This window comes from Cetorhinus maximus, chromosome 11, assembly GCF_964194155.1.
Source record: "Cetorhinus maximus chromosome 11, sCetMax3.hap1.1, whole genome shotgun sequence".
In the NCBI taxonomy this organism is placed as follows: domain Eukaryota; kingdom Metazoa; phylum Chordata; class Chondrichthyes; order Lamniformes; family Cetorhinidae; genus Cetorhinus; species Cetorhinus maximus.
Window position 1 is genome coordinate 87,063,915 of NC_135889.1, and position 22,050 is coordinate 87,085,964.

The 22,050-nt window shown below is 40.3% G+C and overlaps 2 protein-coding genes and 1 non-coding gene across 3 annotated transcripts in view; 1 reads left to right on the plus strand and 2 right to left on the minus strand.

Annotated features, from left to right (window-relative positions):
* Nucleotides 1-5,905: 5,905 nt before the first annotated feature.
* LOC144686302 (5-hydroxytryptamine receptor 5A-like) lies at nt 5,906-10,355 on the minus strand. The gene is made up of 2 exons (XM_078551382.1): nt 9,417-10,355; nt 5,906-7,706 (listed from the first exon to the last, which is right to left on the minus strand). The coding sequence occupies exons 1-2, from the start codon at nt 10,188-10,190 to the stop codon at nt 7,374-7,376; spliced, it is 1,107 nt and encodes a 368-aa protein (XP_078407508.1). The 5' UTR covers nt 10,191-10,355; the 3' UTR covers nt 5,906-7,373.
* Nucleotides 10,356-11,976: 1,621 nt separating this feature from the next.
* LOC144687007 (U6 spliceosomal RNA) lies at nt 11,977-12,079 on the plus strand. Its single transcript, XR_013578044.1, has one exon. It is a non-coding gene; the product is annotated as a U6 spliceosomal RNA (small nuclear RNA).
* Nucleotides 12,080-16,743: 4,664 nt separating this feature from the next.
* The window catches only part of ddx18 (DEAD (Asp-Glu-Ala-Asp) box polypeptide 18), a 28,025-nt gene continuing 22,718 nt past the window's right edge, over nt 16,744-22,050 (minus strand). Inside the window, exons 12-14 of the mRNA XM_078552404.1 lie at nt 20,816-20,872; nt 19,306-19,483; nt 16,744-17,378 (exon numbers count right to left, since the gene is read on the minus strand). Coding sequence (XP_078408530.1) covers nt 17,233-17,378; nt 19,306-19,483; nt 20,816-20,872 — 381 coding nt within the window. The 3' untranslated portion in view covers nt 16,744-17,232. The remainder of the gene's footprint in view (nt 17,379-19,305; nt 19,484-20,815; nt 20,873-22,050) is intronic.

The following is a 22,050-nucleotide window of genomic DNA, read 5'->3' on the forward strand; positions in this document are numbered from 1 at the left end:
TTGATAAATTGCCTCATAATAGACTTGCCAGAAAAGTTGAAGCCCATGGATTAAAGGGAAGGTGACAGCACGGATAAGAAGTTGGCTGAGTGACAGAAAACACAGTGTAGTGTTGAACTGATGTTTTTTGGACTGGACAAAGAAATACAGCGGGATTTCCCAGGGATCACTACTAGGTCCACGGTTTTTCTTGATCAATATTAATGAGCTAGACTTGGGCATACAGGGCAAAATTTCAAAATTTATAAATGACACAAAACTTGGAAATATCATGACCTGTGGGGATGATAGCAATAAACTTCCAGAAGACATAAGCTGGTGGAATGGGTGAGCACTTGGCAGATAAAGTTTAATGCAGAGAAGTGTAAAGTGATACATTTTGGTAGGAAGAATAGAAGAAGCAATATAAATAAAGGATACAATTCTAAAAGGTGTGCAGAAGCAGAGAGACCTGGGATATATGTGAACAAATTATTGAAGATGACAGGGCATATTCAGAAAGTGGTTAAAGGTCATATGGAATCCTGGGCTTTAAGACTGTGGCATAGAGCACAAAAGCAAAGGATACCTCCTGATAAGCCTTTATAAAATAATAGTTTGGCCTTAACTGGTGCATTGTGTCCAATTCTGGGCACTGTACTTTAGGGAGAATATGAAGGCTTTAGAAAAGACTTATGAGAATGGTTCTGGGGATGAGGGGCTTCAGTTAATCGGATAGACTGGAGAATCTGGGGCTGTTCTTACTATAGAAGAGAAGGTTGAGAGAAGGTTTGACAGAGGTGTTCAAAATCGTGAGGGGTCTGGACAGAGTAGATAGGGAGAAACTGTTCCCACTGGCGAAGGGTCAAAAACCAGAGGACACTGATTTAAGATGATTGGCAAAAGAACCAAAAGCAATGTGAGGAAAAAAATTTAGAATTATTACAACCTGGAATGCACTGTCTTAGAGTCTGTTACAGGCTGATTTAATCCTGGCTTTCAAGGGGGGTAAGCACCTAAAGCGAAAATCATTGGCAGGGCTACAGGGGAAAGGTGACTGAGTGGGGCTAGCTAGCTGACGTGCTTTTGCAAAGAGTTGGCATTGACATGATGGGCTTCTGCCTGTGCTGTAACCATTCTATGATTCCAAAGACATATATTTTATTTTTATTTTATTATGATATGAATCATATAAGTATTAGCAAACTAACATAATGTCATGTGAGCTGTTAGTAGTAATTAGTAGTGAGCTCAGCAGTGAGAGTAAAATGATTTATTTCACATTGCTGGGGCGGGGGAGGTCTCAACTTATAATTGAATAGCGGGGCAGGCTTGAGGGGCCAAATGGCCTACTTCTGCTCTTATTTCTTATGTTACTCTCACATTAAGATGTTGGAAGGAGCAACAAACCAACAAGTATGATTCAGAGGTTATTTTGTCCTAATTACAATCTGCTCCATCAGTCAGTTATTAAAATAGTAGGAGGGCTTAACTCAGCAAGGTGATTATAATTTCAAATTAGTTCTTGACACTTGTATGAAAAAAGCCACATTTGTTGCTTCTGCCCCATAAAATTTGATGGGTGTAAGTGTTGATTTATTTCTGTAAGGCAAATAAATATGACAAATTTATGGCAACGTAGAATCATACAGCACAGTTGGAAGCCATTCAATCTATTATGCCTGTCACGGATCTTTGAAAGAGCTATACAATTAGCCCCAGTCCCTGATCTTTCCCCATTGCTGCACAAAATTTTCTTTTTCAAGTATATATCCAATGCCTTTTAGAAAAATACAATTGATTCTGCTTCCACTGCCCTTTCCAACGGTGCATTGTTTGCCATATCACAATAACTTGTGTAAAAAATTTCTCAATGCCTTCCCTTACCCCCACTCATAGCTCTTTTGCCAATTATATTAAATCTGTGCCATTTAGTTATAGGCCCTCCTGTCAGTAGGAGCAGTTTCTCCTCACTTACTCTATCAAACCACTTCATAATTTTGAACCTATCTATTAGATGTTAATGGTCGATGTATCTGGAACCCCAGGTCTCTGAGCTCTAAAGAAATTTATTATTAAAATGTCAAGAACAGGTACAAAAATAATCAAAAGTCTAATGGAATGCAGGCCTTTATATTTAGAGTACTAGAAAACAAGATGGGTAGAAGCCATACTTTAGCTATACGAAGATAAAAGCAAAATAATGCGGATGCTGGAAATCTGAAACAAAAACAAAAATTGCTGGGAAAACTCAGCAGGTCCGACAGCATCTGTGGAGAGAAGGAGTTAACGTTTTGAGTCCAGATGACACTTTTTCAGAACTAAAGAGAAGTAGAAATGTGGTGAAGTATATACTATATAAGGGGATGGGGCAGATGAAGCTGTATATAAGGCCAGTGATAGGTGGAGGCAAAGGAGAGATTGCAAAAGATGTCAAACAAAAGTTCGAAGGGGTGTTGATGGTAGTGATACTGACTAAAGGAGGTGCTAATGGTGACATTAAGAGTAGAAAGCAGGATGAGCCAGTGACAGATGGCCCTAGTGGGGGTGGGGTGGGGGGGAGGGGACGATGTGGGAGCAAGGATCAAAATAGGCTAAAATGTGGAGATAAAACAATGAATGGAAATTAATTTTAAAAATAATAATAGAAATAGGTGGGAAAAAATGTATACATAAAAATTAAAAAATAAATATTTGAAAAAAGGGGATCAAAAAGGGGTGTGGATGGAGAAGAGAGTTCATGATCTGAAGTTGTTGGACTCAATGGTAAGTCTGGAAGGCTGTAAAGTGCCTAATCGGGAGATGAGATGCTGTTCTTCCAGTTTGCTTAGAGCTTCACTGGAACATTACAGCAGGCCAAGAATGGACATGTGGGCATGAGAGCAGGGTGGTGTATTGAAATGGCAAGCTACAGAAAGGTCTGGGTCATGCTTGCGGACAGACCGAATGTGTTCCGCAAAGCGGTCACCCAGTCTATACAAAGCTCTGTCGAACCAAGCTGGAATAGAGGGAACAGTTTTGGGCAGAACATATTGAACTTGGAGACAGTTCAGCATAGATTTACCAGAATACTACCTGGACTCCAAGGGTTAAATTACATGGACCGATTTCACAAACCAGAGTTAGATACCTTGAAATTTAGACGATTGAGGGGTAATTTGATTGGAAGGTTTCAAGGTATTAATAGGAACAGATAGAGTATTTAGAAACTATTTTCACTGGTTGGAGAGACTAGGACTAGGAATTAAAAGCTAAAAATTAGAACTAGACCTTTCAAGAATTAAATTAGGAAGGCTGTGTTTGCTGCCAATGCCATGCCTGCGAAGTTGTATGCTGATGTTAGGTCTAGGTTAGCGGATGCCATCTTTAATGGGGACAATGTGCAGAAGGGCTCATTTGCAGTCATCACTGCCCTGGCAGCAAGAGGAGTGATGGATTTTGGAAACTTCTTTTACAGGGGTTAGAAGGAAAGGAGTTGCAGATGGGAAGTAAAATCTTTTCCTTGTGGGATATCTTACTGCAGTCATGTTGGTCAGTGTTTCTAAACTCTGTCTCACTATCCCAGCAATGTAAGTGGATTGTACATTGCTGTTTTGACTATATTGCCTCTCCTCATTCTTCCCCCTTCTGTCACTCTGAATCCCAGGCTGCAGACTCCAGCAGTGACATCATTGGATTTCTGCGCATTGCGGCCCAGTGCGCATATGCAGAAGGGTATCGGCGTCCATCTTGAGTGGCCATATTGCATTGGCAAGAGACAGTGCATTAGGAAACACTTTTAAACAAAAAAGGTTGCAGATGTTGATCTCTCTTCCACAAAGGACAATCAATGCAAGTTCAATTTTTACTTTTTCATCTGCAATTGATAGATTTTTATTAACCAAAAGTATTAAGTAATATGGGACAAAGGTGGGTATGTGGATTTAAGTCACAGATCAGGCATGGTCTCATTGAATAGTGGAACAGGTTTAAGGGGAAGCCTCCTCAACTTTTCCTACTCGAAGAAGAAAAATCCTAACTTTTCTTGGGCTATATTTTACACTGGGGCAGGGTCCCACTGTGAAAAATACCCATGGTGGGGTGGTGGGGTGGCATTGGGGGTAGCTAGTAAGCAGGGGTGCTGCTTGCTAATAATTTTACACTTTCCCACAATACGCCCCCTCCCCACAACCTGCCAACCCATCCCATAAAATGTGCCCTTGTCTCTCCACAAAACTGAAGTCCCTCATCTCTAGCATCATTCTAGCAAATCTCCTCTACACACTCTTCAAGGCCTTGGCATGCTTCCTAAAGTGTCGTGCCCCAATTGAACACAATATTCCAGCTGAGGCCTAACCAGCGATTTATAAAGGTCTAACATAACTTCATTGCTTTTGTGCTCTATGCCTCTATATCTAAAGCCAAGGGTTCCATATGCCTTTTTAGCAAATTCATCAGCCTACTACTTTTAAGCTCTGTGTATGTAAACCCACAGATCTCTCTGTTCCTACATCCTTTTAAAATGGAACTAGTTAGTAGATTTTTGTGCTGTGCTCTCTAATTACTGAATTGAAACAGTAAAGTTGCTTTTTTTTCTATGCAGTTGCAAATTATTTATGAACAAATGTTGTTAATATGGATCATGAGGCTAAACATTCTTATTTGGTCCATGACTTTGCCTATCAAATAAGGTGTGTACAACATACAAGATCATTTCCAGTTTTATGTCTACACGTAGCAGCTGAGAACTAGTACTAAACAGAACTGATACAACACCTTGTATGACAAAGTACTTTACAGCCAATGAAGAAATTTTGAAGTGTGGTCTCTGTTTCAACGTAAAGGAATGTGGCAGTCAATTTGTACATAGGAAAGTAGCCATAAACAGCAATAAAATAATCTGTTTCAGTGACATGATACTGGTCAGCACACCAGAACGATTCCCATGCCTTTCTTCAAAGAATGTAATTGCATCTTTTATGCCCACTTGTGGGGAAAGATAGCCTAGATTTAATATTTTACCCAAACAGCAGTGCCTCTAAATGCACACTACTTCCTCAAAACTGCACTGAAGTGCCACCCTGCATTATGTGCTCTATTCATGGAAGTGGCCATGGTCTTCTGCATCAGAGACACCATTGATCCATGGCTGACACCTGTGGTACAACTAACCACTTATTAGTAGTTATATGGAAATACATGCCTCCTATTACATTTGCTGCACATACTCTTGTCTCAGTACATTTTGTTGTCCCCGACCCAATGGGTTATTACCACATCAAGATCTATATACATATGCATGAATAAGGTTGTAATTACCTCATTCTTTAATTGTCAGCCTTGACCAGGATTCATTTTGGCAATGGAACTGTATAAAGAAAATTATCTAATTGATTTGGAATCTTATCCCTTATGTAATAAGTGATCCGTAATATTACAGATAATAAGCAATTGAGTATGAATTTTCCAGCAACAGTGGTGTGTTGCAACAGCTGATGACTATAGCACAGGAAGGAAGGAGAGTTCCTCGTGGCATTAGAGCATGAAATAGAAGTACTTAAACTAATGTAACAAATCATTGAAATAATTTCAAACAATTAAAAGAAGTAGCGTGGGAACCAAATAGAGTAGGAAATTAATGTGTCCTTGTATTTGAACAAATAAAAAATGTTCTGCAGTCCAGTGGTATACATTTTGTTTATTTTATAGTTTACAATCTGCAATTCTATATTTTAAGATGTGTTTCTTAACAGAAAAAAGTTCTGAAATACTCTCAAAAGAATATCTACTATAGTCTGTAAAATTTCTTCACGGAGTCACAAAATAGGCAATATTAATGTGAATTCTTCATATGCATAGAGATATTAGAAAGAAATCTGCAAAGCTGGAAATCTAAAATAAAAACAGAAGTAGGTCAGTCAGCGTTAAAAAAAACTGTTGCATTTATTGAATTGAGTGATTTGATGGCCAATTCTTAAACCATGTTGAGAAGTAATTCTGATTACATGTAAGATGCAGCATCTGGAATAACTTAGCAATTACCAGCTTTAACAGCCAACAGAGTATATAATATTTATACTAGTTAACAGACTGCAAAATGAGCAACACAGGCAGCAGCTCAAAGCAAACACTGCAGAAAATGGAGAGGTGCAGGTACTTTCCACCTGCGACTCAGTCAGCTGTCCACAGATGTGTCAGGCAAGCTTGAATTTCTGTCTTTTAACATCTGATCCACGATGACATAACTATAACCCCTTTTTAAATTTAAGATCAATGTTTTCCAATAGTTGCATAAATATTAACCATAAATATATGAAAGAATAATGGAATGATTTATTCATGTATTATAAACTATCACAATTTTAATAGCAATGGTACCATTGACAGATGTACAAGCATACTATGTACTAAAAGGGTTGTCATTTTTGAACCTACACAACCTAAACTCTCATATTAAAAGGAACTGGATGTGTGACTGTGGACATGATGAGATTCAGCTTTTAGTCCCTCACCCCTAAGCATGGAAAAGCCTGCTGATTCTCACTGTCAAGTTGCAAGCATGAGTGATCAGTTGGGGTCAAATATCAGAGGATATTCGACAGTACTGATAGTTCAGAAAGAATCACCACCTTCAGGAAAGGTGGGGTTAGAATTGGTTGTGGAGGTTGGGGTGGTGGGGGGGGGTGAGGGAGGAAGTCAACAGTAAATTTGTGCTGGAGTAATTTTACAAAACACCTTACAGATTCAGTACTGCTTCAGAACAACAAATTTACTAAACTGGAGCCATAAACCAATGGTATCATAAATAAAATGCTACTTTAACAGTCCATATACTGAGGAGTATGAAACAAAAGAATTGCACACATCAATATTCAAGGAGGATTTATAGTTCACTCAAACAGTTCTAAAACTTTAAAGCTGCAATTATCCAACCACTTAGTAAAATAACAACTTCTTGAAAATGTAAGTTCAATTATCACCAATATCTTGTATATAATAACATATTGATATGTTTTATTTGGGATTGTATGAATAAAACAGATCTGAAAGATGTTAGTGCTGCTTATGCAGAGTGATCTCCCCTGGTAAAGTTATGTAAAGTAGGTAATTCTATTTCACTGAGGGAACTCCCTCCACCTTTAATTTAATAAGCACTTTTCAAAATAATAGTCATATCAAGTATTGTAACAATATACAGTAAAATACCTGGCTTGAATTTTATCTTTAGAATTCATACCAGTGATCTCTAATCTTTATAAATAGATATGCCATTTTAATATAATTATTATTCAATATAATTAATACTTAAATTAAATATTCAGCATGTTTTACCAGTTATAAAAATAGAATGTTACTTTTGTTCAGTAATTTCAGGTCACAGCCAAGGAAAGATTAATCTGTTTACATCTAATCCTTTATCGCTGCCTTATGAATAAATATCTAAAGGCATTGTTGTAATTTTTGTTGAAAGCTGTGTAGATGAGAGGATTGAAGAAGGAATTGGAGTAACCGAGCCAGACAAATATACTCTTCCAGACAGGAGGGATGTTGCAAGAGCACAGAGGACTGATGAGTTCAGTGATGAAGAATGGGATCCAGCACAGGACAAAGACCCCGATCAAGATCCCCACCATCACCGCTGCCTTCTTTTCCTTTTGTTGGCGCCAAGCTTCTCCGTCCGCCTGGAAGGTCAGGGCTGCATGTCGGACTGCACACTCCATCTGGGGTTGGTGACTGGCTTCCTTCACCTACAACAAGGTTCACGATTAAAAACATAAGATCACACACGGGGAGCAGGACGCAAAATGCAGCACCTCATCCATGTTGAATGTTCAAAGCCCACTGAATACTGTACCAGAATATAATTTAAACCACATAATGGCAACATTCACTCATTGACCATTTAAGCCATATGAAGTAGGTTGTCACTACGTACCAATTAGAAATCTATTTGTCCTATTGTATCTGTGTAATAATAATTCTCTTGCCCTATTGGGGTGGGGGAAATGTGACCAAGCAAGCCACTCAGCTGAAAGGCAATTAGGGATGGGCAACAAATGCTGGCCTCGCCAGTCATGCCCACATCCCATGAAAGAATAAAGAAAAACTTCTGTACTTCAAGCAATCAATGAAACCAATGTGATCGGTTGGCAATTTTAAAAAAAAACGACTGAGAGCCGCTTTTGTTGTTCGGCAGCCCTTTCACTATCGAGGTGCTTCGTATCAGAGAGAAATTTAAATCAAAACCATTACATCAGATACAATGGGGTGATGTACTGTGAGACCTATTAGACCACGGTTCTCTTCTAGTCCAGGATTCAAACTAAATATGCATCTTCTGAAAATATTGTTGTAGTATTTACTGTTACCCGGAAACACGGCAGGTGTTACACCCCACCACAACATTTTTCCGGCTTTTCGTTTGTTGCTGTCTGTTCTCTCTACCCTGTCAAGCGGTAAGGTTACTGACTCCACGAACCTGCTTTGCTTTCCGATGAAGATGCGGTACAGTTTTATTTATCTGGTCCCACATTCCTTGTTTCTCTGACTCCCCAACCACAGTGACAACCTCTTCCGCGCACACCAACAGCCCAGTTAAACCGTGATCCGGACTTAATTTCGAAGCAACGTCGATACCTACCCTCTGACTTTACCTTTATAGAATCTCTATGGAATCTTTATAGACAATATTCCCACAAGTAAACATGTTAAAATGTGATCCAATCAATTTACTTTATAATATAGAAAAAAGAGCGTGAATCAAAAATACGGGAATATGGAAACGGAATAAGTTAGGCAGGTTAATAATACACTTCCTGCGGTTCCTTTTTGATACAACAATCTTTTAAAATTGTACAGACATTGCACTTTGAAAATAACGTGCAGCTGTTTTTGATTTTGTCTGATGGCCTGATTTAAAATGCAGTTGCTGCTGATTATTTGACAGAATAAAACTGAGCGGGCAGCCCCATCACTTATCCTCGGGGTTTGGAGAAGGTACAGAAAGCACCTGGACAGACAGTCCCAGCAACCCCGGGTCGCTGTGCCCTCCCTTTCCCGCTCTCGATAATTTGCTGTAATTTTTCTCCAGTAAAAATGACACGATCAGCAATAAATCAGCAACATTCACTTCGAGAGGAACTCGGAGTTGTGCGGGTTTGAAGCTTGCAGTAGTTGAAATAAAATACCTATATATTTTTTAAATTATCGTTCCAGTAATCTAACCCGTTTAACCGGGTGACAGCAGAATAACCATTTTTCCAAAGGACAGAATTATAATGACTAATTCGCCTTGCGATTGTTAGTGAGAGAAGCACTGGCGATACTGGTAGAGGTGCGCCTTAGGAGTGCATTTATGGTCCTGGGATAGGAGACCTACTGAGGAGGCATCCGTACATGACAAATGTGATTGTTATGGGAGAGCAGCAGGGTTTACAGCCAGACAGTAACTCTTTTACCTGCAGTATTTCAGGCAGGGGCACAACAACGTTCCTTTTGCGGCTCCCTATCCTAAACTTGGCGGCCTTGTAGATTTTCCAGTACACGAACAAAACCACACAAAGTGGCAAGTAGAAGGCGCCGCAAGTTGAGAAGATGGTATAGGAGGGCTCCTGGCTGACTTGGCAGTTCTCTCTGTCGGCGGAGTAAGCTTCTCCCCATCCGAAAAGGGGAGAGAATGAGATGACAGCTGAAAGCGCCCAAGTCAGGACGATCATGATGTTGGAGATCCTCTTTCGAGTCTTTAAAGTGTACTCCAGGTGCCTGGTGATGGACCAGAACCTGTCCAGGGCGATGGCAGTGACGTTCCAGATACTGGCCGTGCAGCAGAGGACATCGAAGGAAATCCACACATGGCACAGGAGCCTACCCAACCTCCAGCGCCTCCCGAGCAGCTCGTTGACCAGACTGAGCGGCATCACCAGTGCAGCCACCATCACATCAGAGACAGCCATGGAGGCCACCAGGTTATGCGGGACTCGGTGAAAGGTCTTCACTCTCAGGATAGTTACCAATACCAGCAAGTTCCACACGAAGGTGGCGATGATGAGGATGGTTAACAGAGTCACGATCAGGACGCTAAAGACAGATAAAGATCCCTCCTTCAGTCTGTTTTCCTCCGAGCTTTCATTTAGGAACAAGCATCCGTTGATGTACATGATTCCCAGCTTTGCCTGGCTACACAAGCTCACATTTGAGGCTGTGCTCTGTTCCGCAGAAATATATCCGATCATTAGGAAATAATGCGCAATTTCCCGACAAAAAAGCAGCTACTTCATTCTGAACCCCGCCACAACGAATGATCTTCCATTGTTTTCAATTTGATCAAAGACAGCCAGTAAATTTTTCACTTGGTGCCTTCATTAACCAAACACAGAAGGGAGCGAGCTTTTAAACATTACCACTTCAAAGCTTCCCCAAGGAGGCTACACCCGATGAGCGGAGGGCTGCCGCTCTATGCAAATGCCGTTCAAGTACCGAACAATTTGTGACACAAAACGTGATTACCATGTTGATGAGCCACGTACAGAAATGGAAGAAACTTATCCCCAGGGGGAGAAAAATACAGTCCTGAGCTCATCATGTCTCCGTCTATCCATCTTTACATACCGGCACGGGATGTTACTGTGCCGATTTCCTCCCGATTCAAATATTGCTAAGTGTTGCTCTCTGATTTATTATGTGCACCAGGAAGCACGAGAATCCATTTAACATTAGTAAAAGTTCAGTAACACTAGGATTTATTGAATGTGCAGGTAAAGGGAAATGGTCATTTTTCAATTTATGTTAACTCAGAACATGCTTTACTACAGCAATGGGGAAAATCGACACGTCTGAACTTATTACTGTCTCTAGCATGTACTTACTTCCCAACATGCTCCTCTACCACTCTTAAAACTTTGCGTGACACCCAAAATATGAACGTCTTGGATTTGCCTTCCTCACCTTAAGAATCTATCACACACAAATAGACAAACATTAAATCTTTTCGTGATTCTGATATGTACAAAGGAGAGACGGAGACAAACACAGACAAATAAACTGAACGTTGACGTCGTTTTTTGTGAAGAAGGATATGATAACAGACGTGTGACAAAATCTGGACCAGGCAAAATAGATGCGGGCAAAACGCTTCAAGGTAAGTGACGTTAAAGGAACGAAAAACTATTGGGAATCTATCATACATCACTAGGTCAAGGAGAGAGACCAAGGACCTTATAATTCTACAAGGGGTGTATGTGAGGCCTCAGACTTATGGATAACTCCAGTTTACATGGATAAGTTGGAAGGCTTGTAATAGGAATACAAGGAGTAAACGTTTCTGGACTTGACACTGGGCTGTCAAATATCTCAACTGGTTATCTTTATGTCCATTGTACTGCACACAATTCTGGTCTCACTTTCTTTATGAAAACAGAAAAGCAAAAAAAAAGAATTGTTCAAGAGACAATTTCCAACAAAACATGATAAATGCAAACGGATAAATTGAATTATTTTTTCAGCAGGGCTGGAAAGTCATTGTCCCAGCCAAATTATCAACTAGAATTTTTTTGGAGCTGATTCTAGCATTTTTGTAGACATGGCTCACAACGGGATGGTTCCTAAAAGGAAGTGGCACGAAAGTATTTAAGTTTGGTGAAAATCATTGATAAGATGCCTGGATACATCAGTATCCCCATGAAAGAAAACCAATATGTGACGAGGAAGGATGCGCTAATCACTGCCTATTCCACTTTGTCAATTCATCAACACAAAATTACCATGTTAACGCAATTTACCATTTTTGTCACCTTGTTAATTCTAAATGTTGATAAATAAGCAATGCAATTTAAGTCATCTAAGTTGCACTCACTGCAATTTGTAAAACGTATCTTTATTTTTGGAGAAAAAAAATCAATCGTGATTGTCACAAAAGTATATATTACATCAAGGTGAGAGCCTAATGATACTGCACTGGTGTCTATTTAAATGGCAGTTCTCACTTGTGTCTCCCAATATTTTTGAGTCGGGCTTATCTCCTCGCTTCGGCAGCACATATACTAAAATTGGAACGATACAGAGAAGATTAGCATGGCCCCTGCGCAAGGATGACACGCAAATTCGTTATCTCCTAGTTTCTTTTCCACCCGCAAATGTTACACAATCTCTCAAAACGGCCAACTTTTACCTTTCACGAGGCGCATTTTGTCTCCCTAACTTTCAAGAAATGTAAAAATAAATACAAATGTAGTACACCAACACTGAAAGATAGAGTGTGAAGCTTAGCAGAGGCGACAGCCGGACGATAGCGTTTGCAGAGAAAAAAAAAATCGAGGATGGAAGTTGGAGAAATGCACAGAAACAAGGGGTGACAGAACGAGAGAAGGGAGATGGAATAGATATATAATTGAACAATGCCACAAGAGATCAAGTCATAACTAGTTTGTCCTGCAGGGCAATTATGTGCCAAATTTATATAGACGTATTCTTTCTGTTGCACCTTATGAATCACAGTTTAAGAATTAAGTTACCCAAGTTACACAGCCAAGCTTCCTAATTTGTTCAGATCTTGTCGCATTCTATGATCAGCGTACCAGATTTCATAATAAACATCTCTGCATTGAAATCTGTATTCAACCTCCAAAGGAAACGAAAGTAGAAAAATACCTGTATACAAGGACGATAAGTACTCACAGGACACGTTTCTACTAAGTTTATTTAAGATGTTGAGATAATTCCGAGCTTTTTGATGTGTTGTACACTGCAAAAACAAAATGATTCTGTCCTGTTTGGTAATACGTTATTCACCTGCGTGTTCTACCTATGCCTTAAGATGTACTGTTCGGTTTGAGAGTCAGGCCTTGTCTACACTCTTAGTGGAGGTAAAGGATCCAACAGCGTTATTCCAGCAGCAGGGAAGAATCCCAGTGCGCCAAAACAGAATGCTTATCACTTCTCATGGCTGGTTGTAGTATCTTGATATGTGTAAATCAGCTGCTGCTTTTGTCGATGTAACAAAAAGTACCCGGTGGCCATGGAGAGCTCTGAGGATTTAGAACGTGCTTTATAAATGCAAGCTCTTTCTAGTCGGAACTGGATCCAGATAGTCCTGTTACAAACATCTAGAAATGTAACCTATCTTCAGAGTGAAGGGCGGTGACCAATAGATTGAACTGGTTTTAGATTTCCCCATTCGGTACACATGCTCAGTTCATAGCACCCTCGCCTTTGAATCAGAGGGTTGGGGGTTCATGTCCCACTCCCGGAAAAACCAAGAACTGTGATTGTACTCGAAAGAAGTTGCAATCTGTTACTGTTGGTAACTCGAAAGATTTTCCTTTATTGAGGTGTCAGCTGTGGGTCAGTTCATGGCACCCTCGCCTTTGAATCAGAGGGTTGTGGGTTCATGTCCCACTCCTGGAAAACCAAGAACTGTGATTGTACTCGAAAGAAGTTGCAATCTGTGACTGTTGGTAACTCGAAAGAGTTTCCCAGTAGATCCGTTGAAACTGGTTCGCAATTCTATTCGGAATAAGCGGTATGTACGTGAGGTCAACCGGAACCATTTCTCCCCCGATTTTGTCAGCCGACTTTAGGCTAGGTCCAGGTGAGATTTAATAAGAGCAGTTAACTTAAACTGGGGACTGGCTGAAGCAGAGCATGCCCCTTACTGCAGTTTATTAGGGTCACACTCGGACTCCCATGCGCCTCTACCTCTGATTTAAATCTGATTTTTGGGCAGTGAACAATAAACAGCTTCATGTCAATGGGAATGGGACTGGTGTTTAATCTGCAATAGTTCACCAGCTGGAAAAATACTCATTTCCAAAATGAAAATCCATGTTCATTGTTCCATTTCTGATTGTTTTTTTTTACGCACAATGCGATCACGAGGTGGTGAATTTCCACGTCTTGGACATTACACAAACACTTAAGAAGAGGATGTGGTTAGGACCATGCCCGCCTGGTGCACGTGGCACAAGATGCCCGCACAGCCAATCCTTTTCCTTCCAGCCCTGTCAGTCTGCCTTTCTGCACAGACACAGGCTTCATAGAGGCATCAGCATTGAGAAAGCAGCCAATGTCACTGGAAGCTGGTCAATGTAGGGAGTCCGGACAAGGTTGATGGAGAGGAAGAGCAGAAAGTGGCTGAGGAGATGGAGGAGCCCCCAGCACTCAAGATTTACAGATCCCTAAATGATGCAAGGTTAAATTAAAAGTTTTACTTAGCTACACAAACCAAAGATTATGGGCTGAAATGTATTGTAGTGGTCGGGTCCCGCCTTCAGGGTTGAAAGGGCGGGTGGCGCGCCTACTTCACGTGGGACCCAGAGCCTCACGTTGTCAGCTGCAGACACCCCCGCGAAGAGGCAGCAGCGCTGGTCGCTACTGTGGTTCTACCTGAAGTAAGAGGGCACATCGCTGACCAGCACCCTCAAATTCAGCTGGGTGGGGTCCAGGGGCGGTGGGGGGCCAGTGAGTCAGGCCTCCAGTGATTGTGTGTGCGTGCATGTGGGAGGGGGTTTGCTGAGAGCATGTGGCGCTGTTACCACGGGGCCCCCTCCTTGGCAGGGGTGAAAGAGTACCTGGCAGTCTCCTCATGGGTAGAAGGACACCCCACTACTGGTAAAATGCCAGCAGAAGCAAGAAGTGACCCCATAATTGGCCACTTAAGTAGGTGAATTGGGCCATCTGCCACCTTTCCCACTGCTGGTAAGATGGCACTACAATGAGATTTTAAGCAGATACATTCAAAGAACTTACTACCCAAGGTCACCTCTGAACTAGCTCTTTGAAATGTGAGAACTCAAGTGCGGAACTTGAATATTACTGAAAAGAGACATGTTGCATATCGTTCCATCTTGCACGCGGCAGGGCAAATACAAAAATGCCAAATTTTAAACGATGACAAGTTATACCACAGGAGAAAAGGGTACCAAGTTAACTCTGATCAGCTGAGTTGACAGCAGCTGTTAGAATTGATTGTGCAATTAGGCAGCACCGGCTGAACAATCCTGAGTGTGCTAATAGCTACACCACCAACCAATTCAACATAATCAGCCAAGCATGTAATGTGGCTCATAACTCGAAACTTTGACCATGGGATCCAGCTTCCTTCCCAAAATCTTTGTATGCAAATCATTTTCTGACTGGCTCATCTCCTAGTAGATAGCATCCAAATCTAACAAAGCAGCACTGGTCGTCAGTCCATAAAGATTACAAAGTGTGCAGTTCTGGTCACATTACAGGCAGGACGTAATAGCTCTGGAGAGAGTGCACAGGTTTACAAGAATGTTGCCAGGGTTAGAGAAGTGTAGCTAGGTGGTGAGATTTTGGATGGGTTGGGGTTATTTTCCTTAGAACAAAGGCGGCTGAGAAGTGACTTATTGATGTGTACAAAATTATGAGGGGAATAGATAGAGTGGACAGGATAAAATTGATTCCCTTGGTGGAGGATTCTAGAACCAGAGGACATAGATTCAAGATAAGTGGCAGGTGTAGGGGGAACACGAGGAAGAACTTTTTTATGCAGAGGGTAGTGGGTGTCTGGAATTTGCTGCCCAAGTTGGTGGTTGAGGCAGAAACTCTAAACTCTTTTAAAAAGTACCTGGATCTGCACCTTAATGGATCTGCACCTTAAGTGCTGTAAACTGCAGGGCTATGGGCCAGGTGCAGGAAGGTGGGATTAGAAAGGGCACCTGGGTGTCCTCAGGCTGGCATGAACAAGATGGGCCGAATGGCCTCCTTCTGTGCTGTAACTTTTCTATGGTTCTAAAATCCTAAAACAATGAAATACTTAAGGTTCCAATGAAAGGTTTAAATGTAAATATCCAATTATTGCCTCCAATGATAGCTGCTGCCATCAGTGCTGGGGTCAGAATACAACTTTGAATGAACCTTACTGGAAGGATGGCCCAAACTGTCCAAAACATTTGTAACCTAGCACCAACAGCTTGAGCTCACATTCCAATTGTGAAACTACTCAGCCTTGATTTGTATAACTGTCAGCTTATCTCCCAGATCCAGTACATGTGGTATGCATTTAACTTGAATTTTCATTAATACTAGGAGAACATTCTTCCAAGATTACTTTCTCCTAAAACAGTAAAACAGAGTTTTTTGGACGCCTCTTGTGCAGGGCTTCCCAAACTGTGGGTTCTCGAGGCAAGATTTTGGGGTTGCAAGATCTGAGGCAGCAATAACTGCCATTGGAGCTCTGACTGAATGCTAACAGCTGCAAGACCCCTTCAAATCTTCGCTTTGCTTTCTAGTGGTGGGTGTAGCCAAACGCACTGAACTTTGAGGCCCAGTTAGTGCTGCAAAAAAAAAGCCCGTGATTGGTGTTTTGTTTTTGATAAAACCCTTGCAGTTTAATTCTCACCACATTGAACTTCTCTCCTCTGCCACTGCCCCCCGACCCCCCCATTCAGCAGCTGAAGCTACCACCCCCACTTCCACCTAGTGTCACTCAAAGTGTGAGGTATTAAAATGGGGTCACACCAGGAAAAAATTTAGAAAGCATGGTTCCATTATATCTGATGTTGACACTAAATACTAAAGTGAACCCTATGTTATTTTCAAACTGAAATGAAATTATAAACAAAAGCAAAATACAAAATTTATCAAATAGTTCAGGAAAAGAAATAACTTTAGAATATAAACTGAGGAGACAAACTAACAACAGTACACATTGCTGTAAATGCAGTAAAAAATGGGACTGCTAAACAAGAACCAAGTTGTATAGTCTGCAAATGCTCGAAGACCATAAATGGCATCAAACTCTTCAACAGAAGATATCCTAATAACTTTCTCCTCTTTTGGGTGACACTGTATTAAATTTTTATGTGCAGATTAAACAAACATGGAATGGTTTATTATAGTCAGAAAAGTAGACAATTTTATACACATCTCTAGATTACTTATCCAACAAGACACAAAGCTAGCAATGTCTCTGGTCCTGTTAAATGTTTTCTTGAAAAACACATCAGCTGAATGGGAAATACTTTGCTGAACCTGAATACAAGATCTGTCAATGAGCTTTAATATTATTCTATAGTCACAATTTAAAGGTTCTTTATAAACAGGGCTTTTATGTTCAAATTAAACTCATTTAAATAGTAAATTCTATAAGGAGTAAACATGTAAAAATAATAGCTTAACATGAGTAAAACTGACTATGAGTCAGTTACTGATTGCTTTAATCAGTATGGATCTGAAGAAAGTTGCCAAAGCTGGATAACCAGAAAGCTTGTGGCTTTAAAAAGACGAAGAATTTTGCAGTTGTGGTAAGGCTATCTAACGGGAAAACTGTCTGTTGTCTGATTTATTCTTTCCAATTTGTTTGAAGATCTTCGCTTTATGAACATTTTTGGCCTTCTGATACCCAAATCCACCTCCACCGCCTCTCTTCTTCAGTTTCATTCCTTTGCTGGAATTCACATCTAAAGTACACTGGTTAAGAAAAAACTACAAATAGAAAAGGTTTAAATTATTGTAGGAATGATTGGGAAGAAATGCTCTCCAGCACCATTTCCAAACTAATGACAAAGTTCAGACATGGGACACTGAAGGTGTAGAACACAAAACAGAATTAAAATTAAAGTTGTTACTACTGAGTCAAACTGATAGACTAGAGATATGTTGCTTAATTTACAATTAGTAAGTTACTTTTTCCCTCATCTTTTCAGAATACCGGCCAGATCTGCACATAACTTGAGTTATTGGCCCGTAACTGGTGGAGTGGCAATTGAGTCGGACTGCCACTCTGCTTATAATTACTTACCTTGAAATCCAGCTGCTCCTATTTCACCCGACCTTCTGACTCAGGCTGGGCAAAATCTGTGTAGCACAATGGGTACCCGAGGCCTATTTCATTCATGGGATGTCGCTGGCTAGACCAGTATTTATTACCCATCCCTTACTGCCCTTGTTCAGAGGGCACTGAAGAGTAAACAACATTGCTATGGGTCTGGAGTAACATGTAGGCCAGACCAAGTGAGGAGAGATTTCATGGACATTAGTGAACCAGATGGGTTTTTACAACAATCTGCAATGGTTTTGTGGTCATCAACAAACTTTTAACCCAAGGTTTTTGGTTGGATTCAAATTTCACCATCTGCTGTGCAGGGCAATTGCCCATTGGAAGTTTGAATTTCTCGGGCAATTGAAACACAATATATACACACACACACTACACCTCTGCGCATTTATTCATTGGAACACCACATACATTTATCAGAAAAGTTTGAGGCTTGATCTATAGGCTATGCTAAATTAGCCAATTCAACCCAAGGGTAACAAGGGGAGAGTGCACAGAAGGAACATTAAAAGAGGTGGTTTGACTAGCCCTAATGTTCTTGGACTGGAATGGCAACTGCCCCTCCACCCTCTTCGGAAAAACACAGCCATGCACGTCAATCCTTCGAGCCATCCAGCCAGCCTTTCTAAAATATGTACTCATCTCAAATACTACCACAAGGAATAGTTGAGATGAATAGCCTGGAAGCATTTAAGGGGAAGCCAGGTAAACATGAGTGAGAAAAGAATAGCAAAATATGCTAACAGGGCTGGATGAAGAGGGGTGGAAAGAAACCTCATGTGGAGCATAAATGGTGGCACAGACCTGTTGGGCTGAATGGTCTGTTTATATATTGTAGTATGTAATTCTGTGCTGTTGATGTGAACAAGCTTGGTTCAGTAGTGATTGTCCCATGCCCAAGACTGCCTATCATCAAACCAAAACTAGCTATTGGGTGAATGGGGGTTGGGGGGAAATGTGAATTGAAAATTGGAATTATGTAAAATGGACAACTAAATTAGGTGACGAAAAAACACTATTTATGGACACGATAAACATCTCGTTTTCAATTGGGACTTCTGATTTAATCATTCCTTGGGTCAATATTTTAGCATAAATATGCCACAGTGTTTAACAGTTAGCCATTCTGGAACAGTGTTCTAACTTATTTTGCATTATTTGAGAGGCAAATCAACAATGCATCTAATTCTATTTTCAAGAAAGTGGTGACTGAGACAAACTGGTCAAGAAACCAAAGTTCGTAAACATCTCAAAGTACCTTTCACTTTGTCATATTGGTTACAAAAATAAATCTTAAACTATAAAAACACCTCACAGGTACATGTACCATTTTTTTTTTTACAGCTACACAGTCTCCCATTAAATACAGTGCCTTCACTTGAAATGGCTTCCACCCTCTTAGAAACAGTGTTTATTCATTCTGAGAGTGCCAGAAAACCAGAGACAGTAAAATAATTTTTTTTGAAGGGAGGTAATGCTGTTATATAACTCATTTAAACCTAAAAACGCACTACTAAAAAAGAGAAAGCATAACAATTGCAAAAGGATACTGAGATCAACGTATGGTGGTACTTTGAAGCCAAATGAGAGTGCTACTTTGGGCAAATCCAGGGTTCTGACACTGTAGATCTCTTTGAGAGAATGAGAATCATAGGAACGGATATAAGACTTGTAGGCTTCCTGTGCAGATTTGTGCAAGTAGTAATTTTTCTCAATTAGTTTTTCCAGCTGAAAAAAACAAAAACATGTTTAGATTGAAGTTGATGAAAAATGAAAGACAATCAACAGGAAACTGTAGTCAACTAGAGCAGTAACTGACCTCTGATTTTCAAACTGTATGCTCATTTCTTATCATACCATCTTCATAAATACTATACTTCCTAACAGAGGGGGTGGAGGGTGCTCCATGTTGGGAACTTATGCACAATTCTCCCTCTCCTGCACTTGATTTCTGCTGAATTGAGAGGATGAAACTGGGAACCCAAATGATTGCCCCTATGTTTTAATGTGTACAGATGAACATGAACAATGGGCAAAATTAGAGTCACTTACTTCCTCGAGTTTAGCAGTCAGAATGAACACACAAAAGATAAGCCCATCTGGAGTAGCAATAAGAATAAAAATGTGCATAGGAAAGAAGAAAGCTACTCATGGGGCTCTATTCAAATAAACATGGGCTGACTCTCCTTCGGTGTTGTATGTTCTACAAAATATAAAATATGGTTCTATTGACAAAAAGTGAATTACACTATTGAAGTTACAGAATCTTGAATAACAATAAACTGAATGTTTATGAGCTTGCCAGGCAATGTACCATTATACTGAAACACTGTGGTTTAGTAAGAGGCTGAATAAGTTTGTAGATCAATTATGTCTCACTACAAATCACTTTACTCTCCCTATTATACTCAGCATCAGGTCTCCCTCGGCCGTTCATCTCATGTGGAGTTTCCACACCCAGATCCCACTAAATAACGCTCTTCAGACAGCAACGGAGTTTTGTTACAGCAGCTATTTGACAACTATTCCTCTCCATGCAGTATCAAAGAGCAAGAATGCAGAGTAAAGGATAACCACAGAAATCTTCAAGCTTGTTACATTTTACTGCAAGTTGCTGCGTCAATATTTATTACCATAATACCATATGCACCAGAAAGGACTACTGCACAAATTAAACTTTCAAAAGCAGACAATATTAAATGTACAAAACATCAATGCACATTTAATCTTAATTCAGAAGCAGTTTGCTTATTTGTACTTGTGATTTATAGCCATTTATTTGATTTCTGGAGGACAAGACACTTGTCCACCAAATTTAGTCATGTTCAGAGAGTTATGCCTTTCTCGTGTATCTTTTCTGGACTTGGTCCTGGCTTTTACAAATCACAGGACTGTAAGCAAATCCAGTTCCAATTCAAAGGATTAATTTTATTACCTTGCGCAGAAGTTTCATGAATGGAATTGAAACTAGAGAATGCCTCATTTTTGAATCCAAAATTTTGTAAAAAAAACTTGAAAATATTACTCACAACATGGTTGTATTGAAATGTAGAATTTTACCTGAACTTGTATGTTTGAGATCTTGCTCCAGGAAAACTCAAACTCATTCAAAGGTACCTATCAAAATAAAATTTAGCATTGTGAAGGTGACACTATATATTTGTGCCAGCAACTGAAACATAACTCAAAATATCTCTGAATATATGCTTACCATAATAGATGTGACATTCCTGACATTAGAACAGTGCCCACACTTCAACAGTACTTCATTGGCTGTGACATGCATTTCTATGCCAAGATTATAAAAGGGTCTATATAAGACCATAAGACATAGGAGCAGAAATTAGGCATTCGGCCCATCGAGTCTGCTCTGCCATTCAATCATGGCTGATAAGTTTCTCAACCCCATTCTCCCGCCTTCTCCCCGTAACCTTTGATCCCCTTACCAATCAAGAACCTATCTATCTCGGTCTTAAATACACTCAATGATCTGGCCTCCACAGCCTTCTGTGGCAATGAATTCCATAAATTCACCACTCTCTGGCTAAAGAAGTTTCTCCTCATCTCTGTTCTAAAAGGTCTTCCCTTTACTCTGAGGCTGTGCCCTCGGGTCCTATTCTCTTCTACTAATGGAAACATCTTCCCCACGTCCACTCTATCCAGGCCTTTCAGTATTCTGTCAGATCCCCCCTCATCCTTCTAAACTCCATCGAGTATAGTCCCAGAGTCCTCAAACATTCCTCATAGGTTAAGCCTTTCATTCCTGGGATCGTTCTCGTGAACCTCCTCTGGACTCTCTCCAGGGCCAGAACATCCTTCCTGAGATACGAGGCCCAAAATTGCTCACAATATTCTAAATGTGGTCTGACCAGAGCCTTATAAAGCCTCAACAGAAGTTCTTTCTTTCTATTACAAAGCCAATTTGTTTTAGACAAACTCCTGGTCACATCAATAGACAAAGCAAAACTACAACTGTTTCCAAGTTTCTATAATTGAATCTCTTCCCACTTCTCACCATCACTGTGTCACCATTAAACCAGAGACAGGAACCAGCAAGGTGAAACTACGGATTACAGGTTTAGGAAGTTTGTATTCTGGAGTCACCGTTAATTTCTTAATTTTCCTTCAAACAATGAGTTCCTGAATACTTCAATGGGACTCAAAGTCTGTGCTGGCTCAAAGATCATCAGACTGACCTAGTCTTAAAAGGATTCAGAAATTATGCAATACACGCAGATAATACTTAGGTCATTAAACATTTAGGTTGTTACATTCATTCTTATAAACATAAATCA

What these genes read in the sequence shown, in the direction of transcription:
- LOC144686302 (XM_078551382.1), bottom strand. Translation starts at nt 10,190, where the DNA reads ATGATCGGATATATTTCTGCGGAACAGAGCACAGCCTCAAATGTGAGC. An exon ending in CCCTGCCTGAAATACTGCAG is followed by an intron (nt 7,707 to 9,416) that starts GTAAAAGAGTTA and finishes ACCTTGTTGTAG; the next exon opens with GTGAAGGAAGCCAGTCACCA.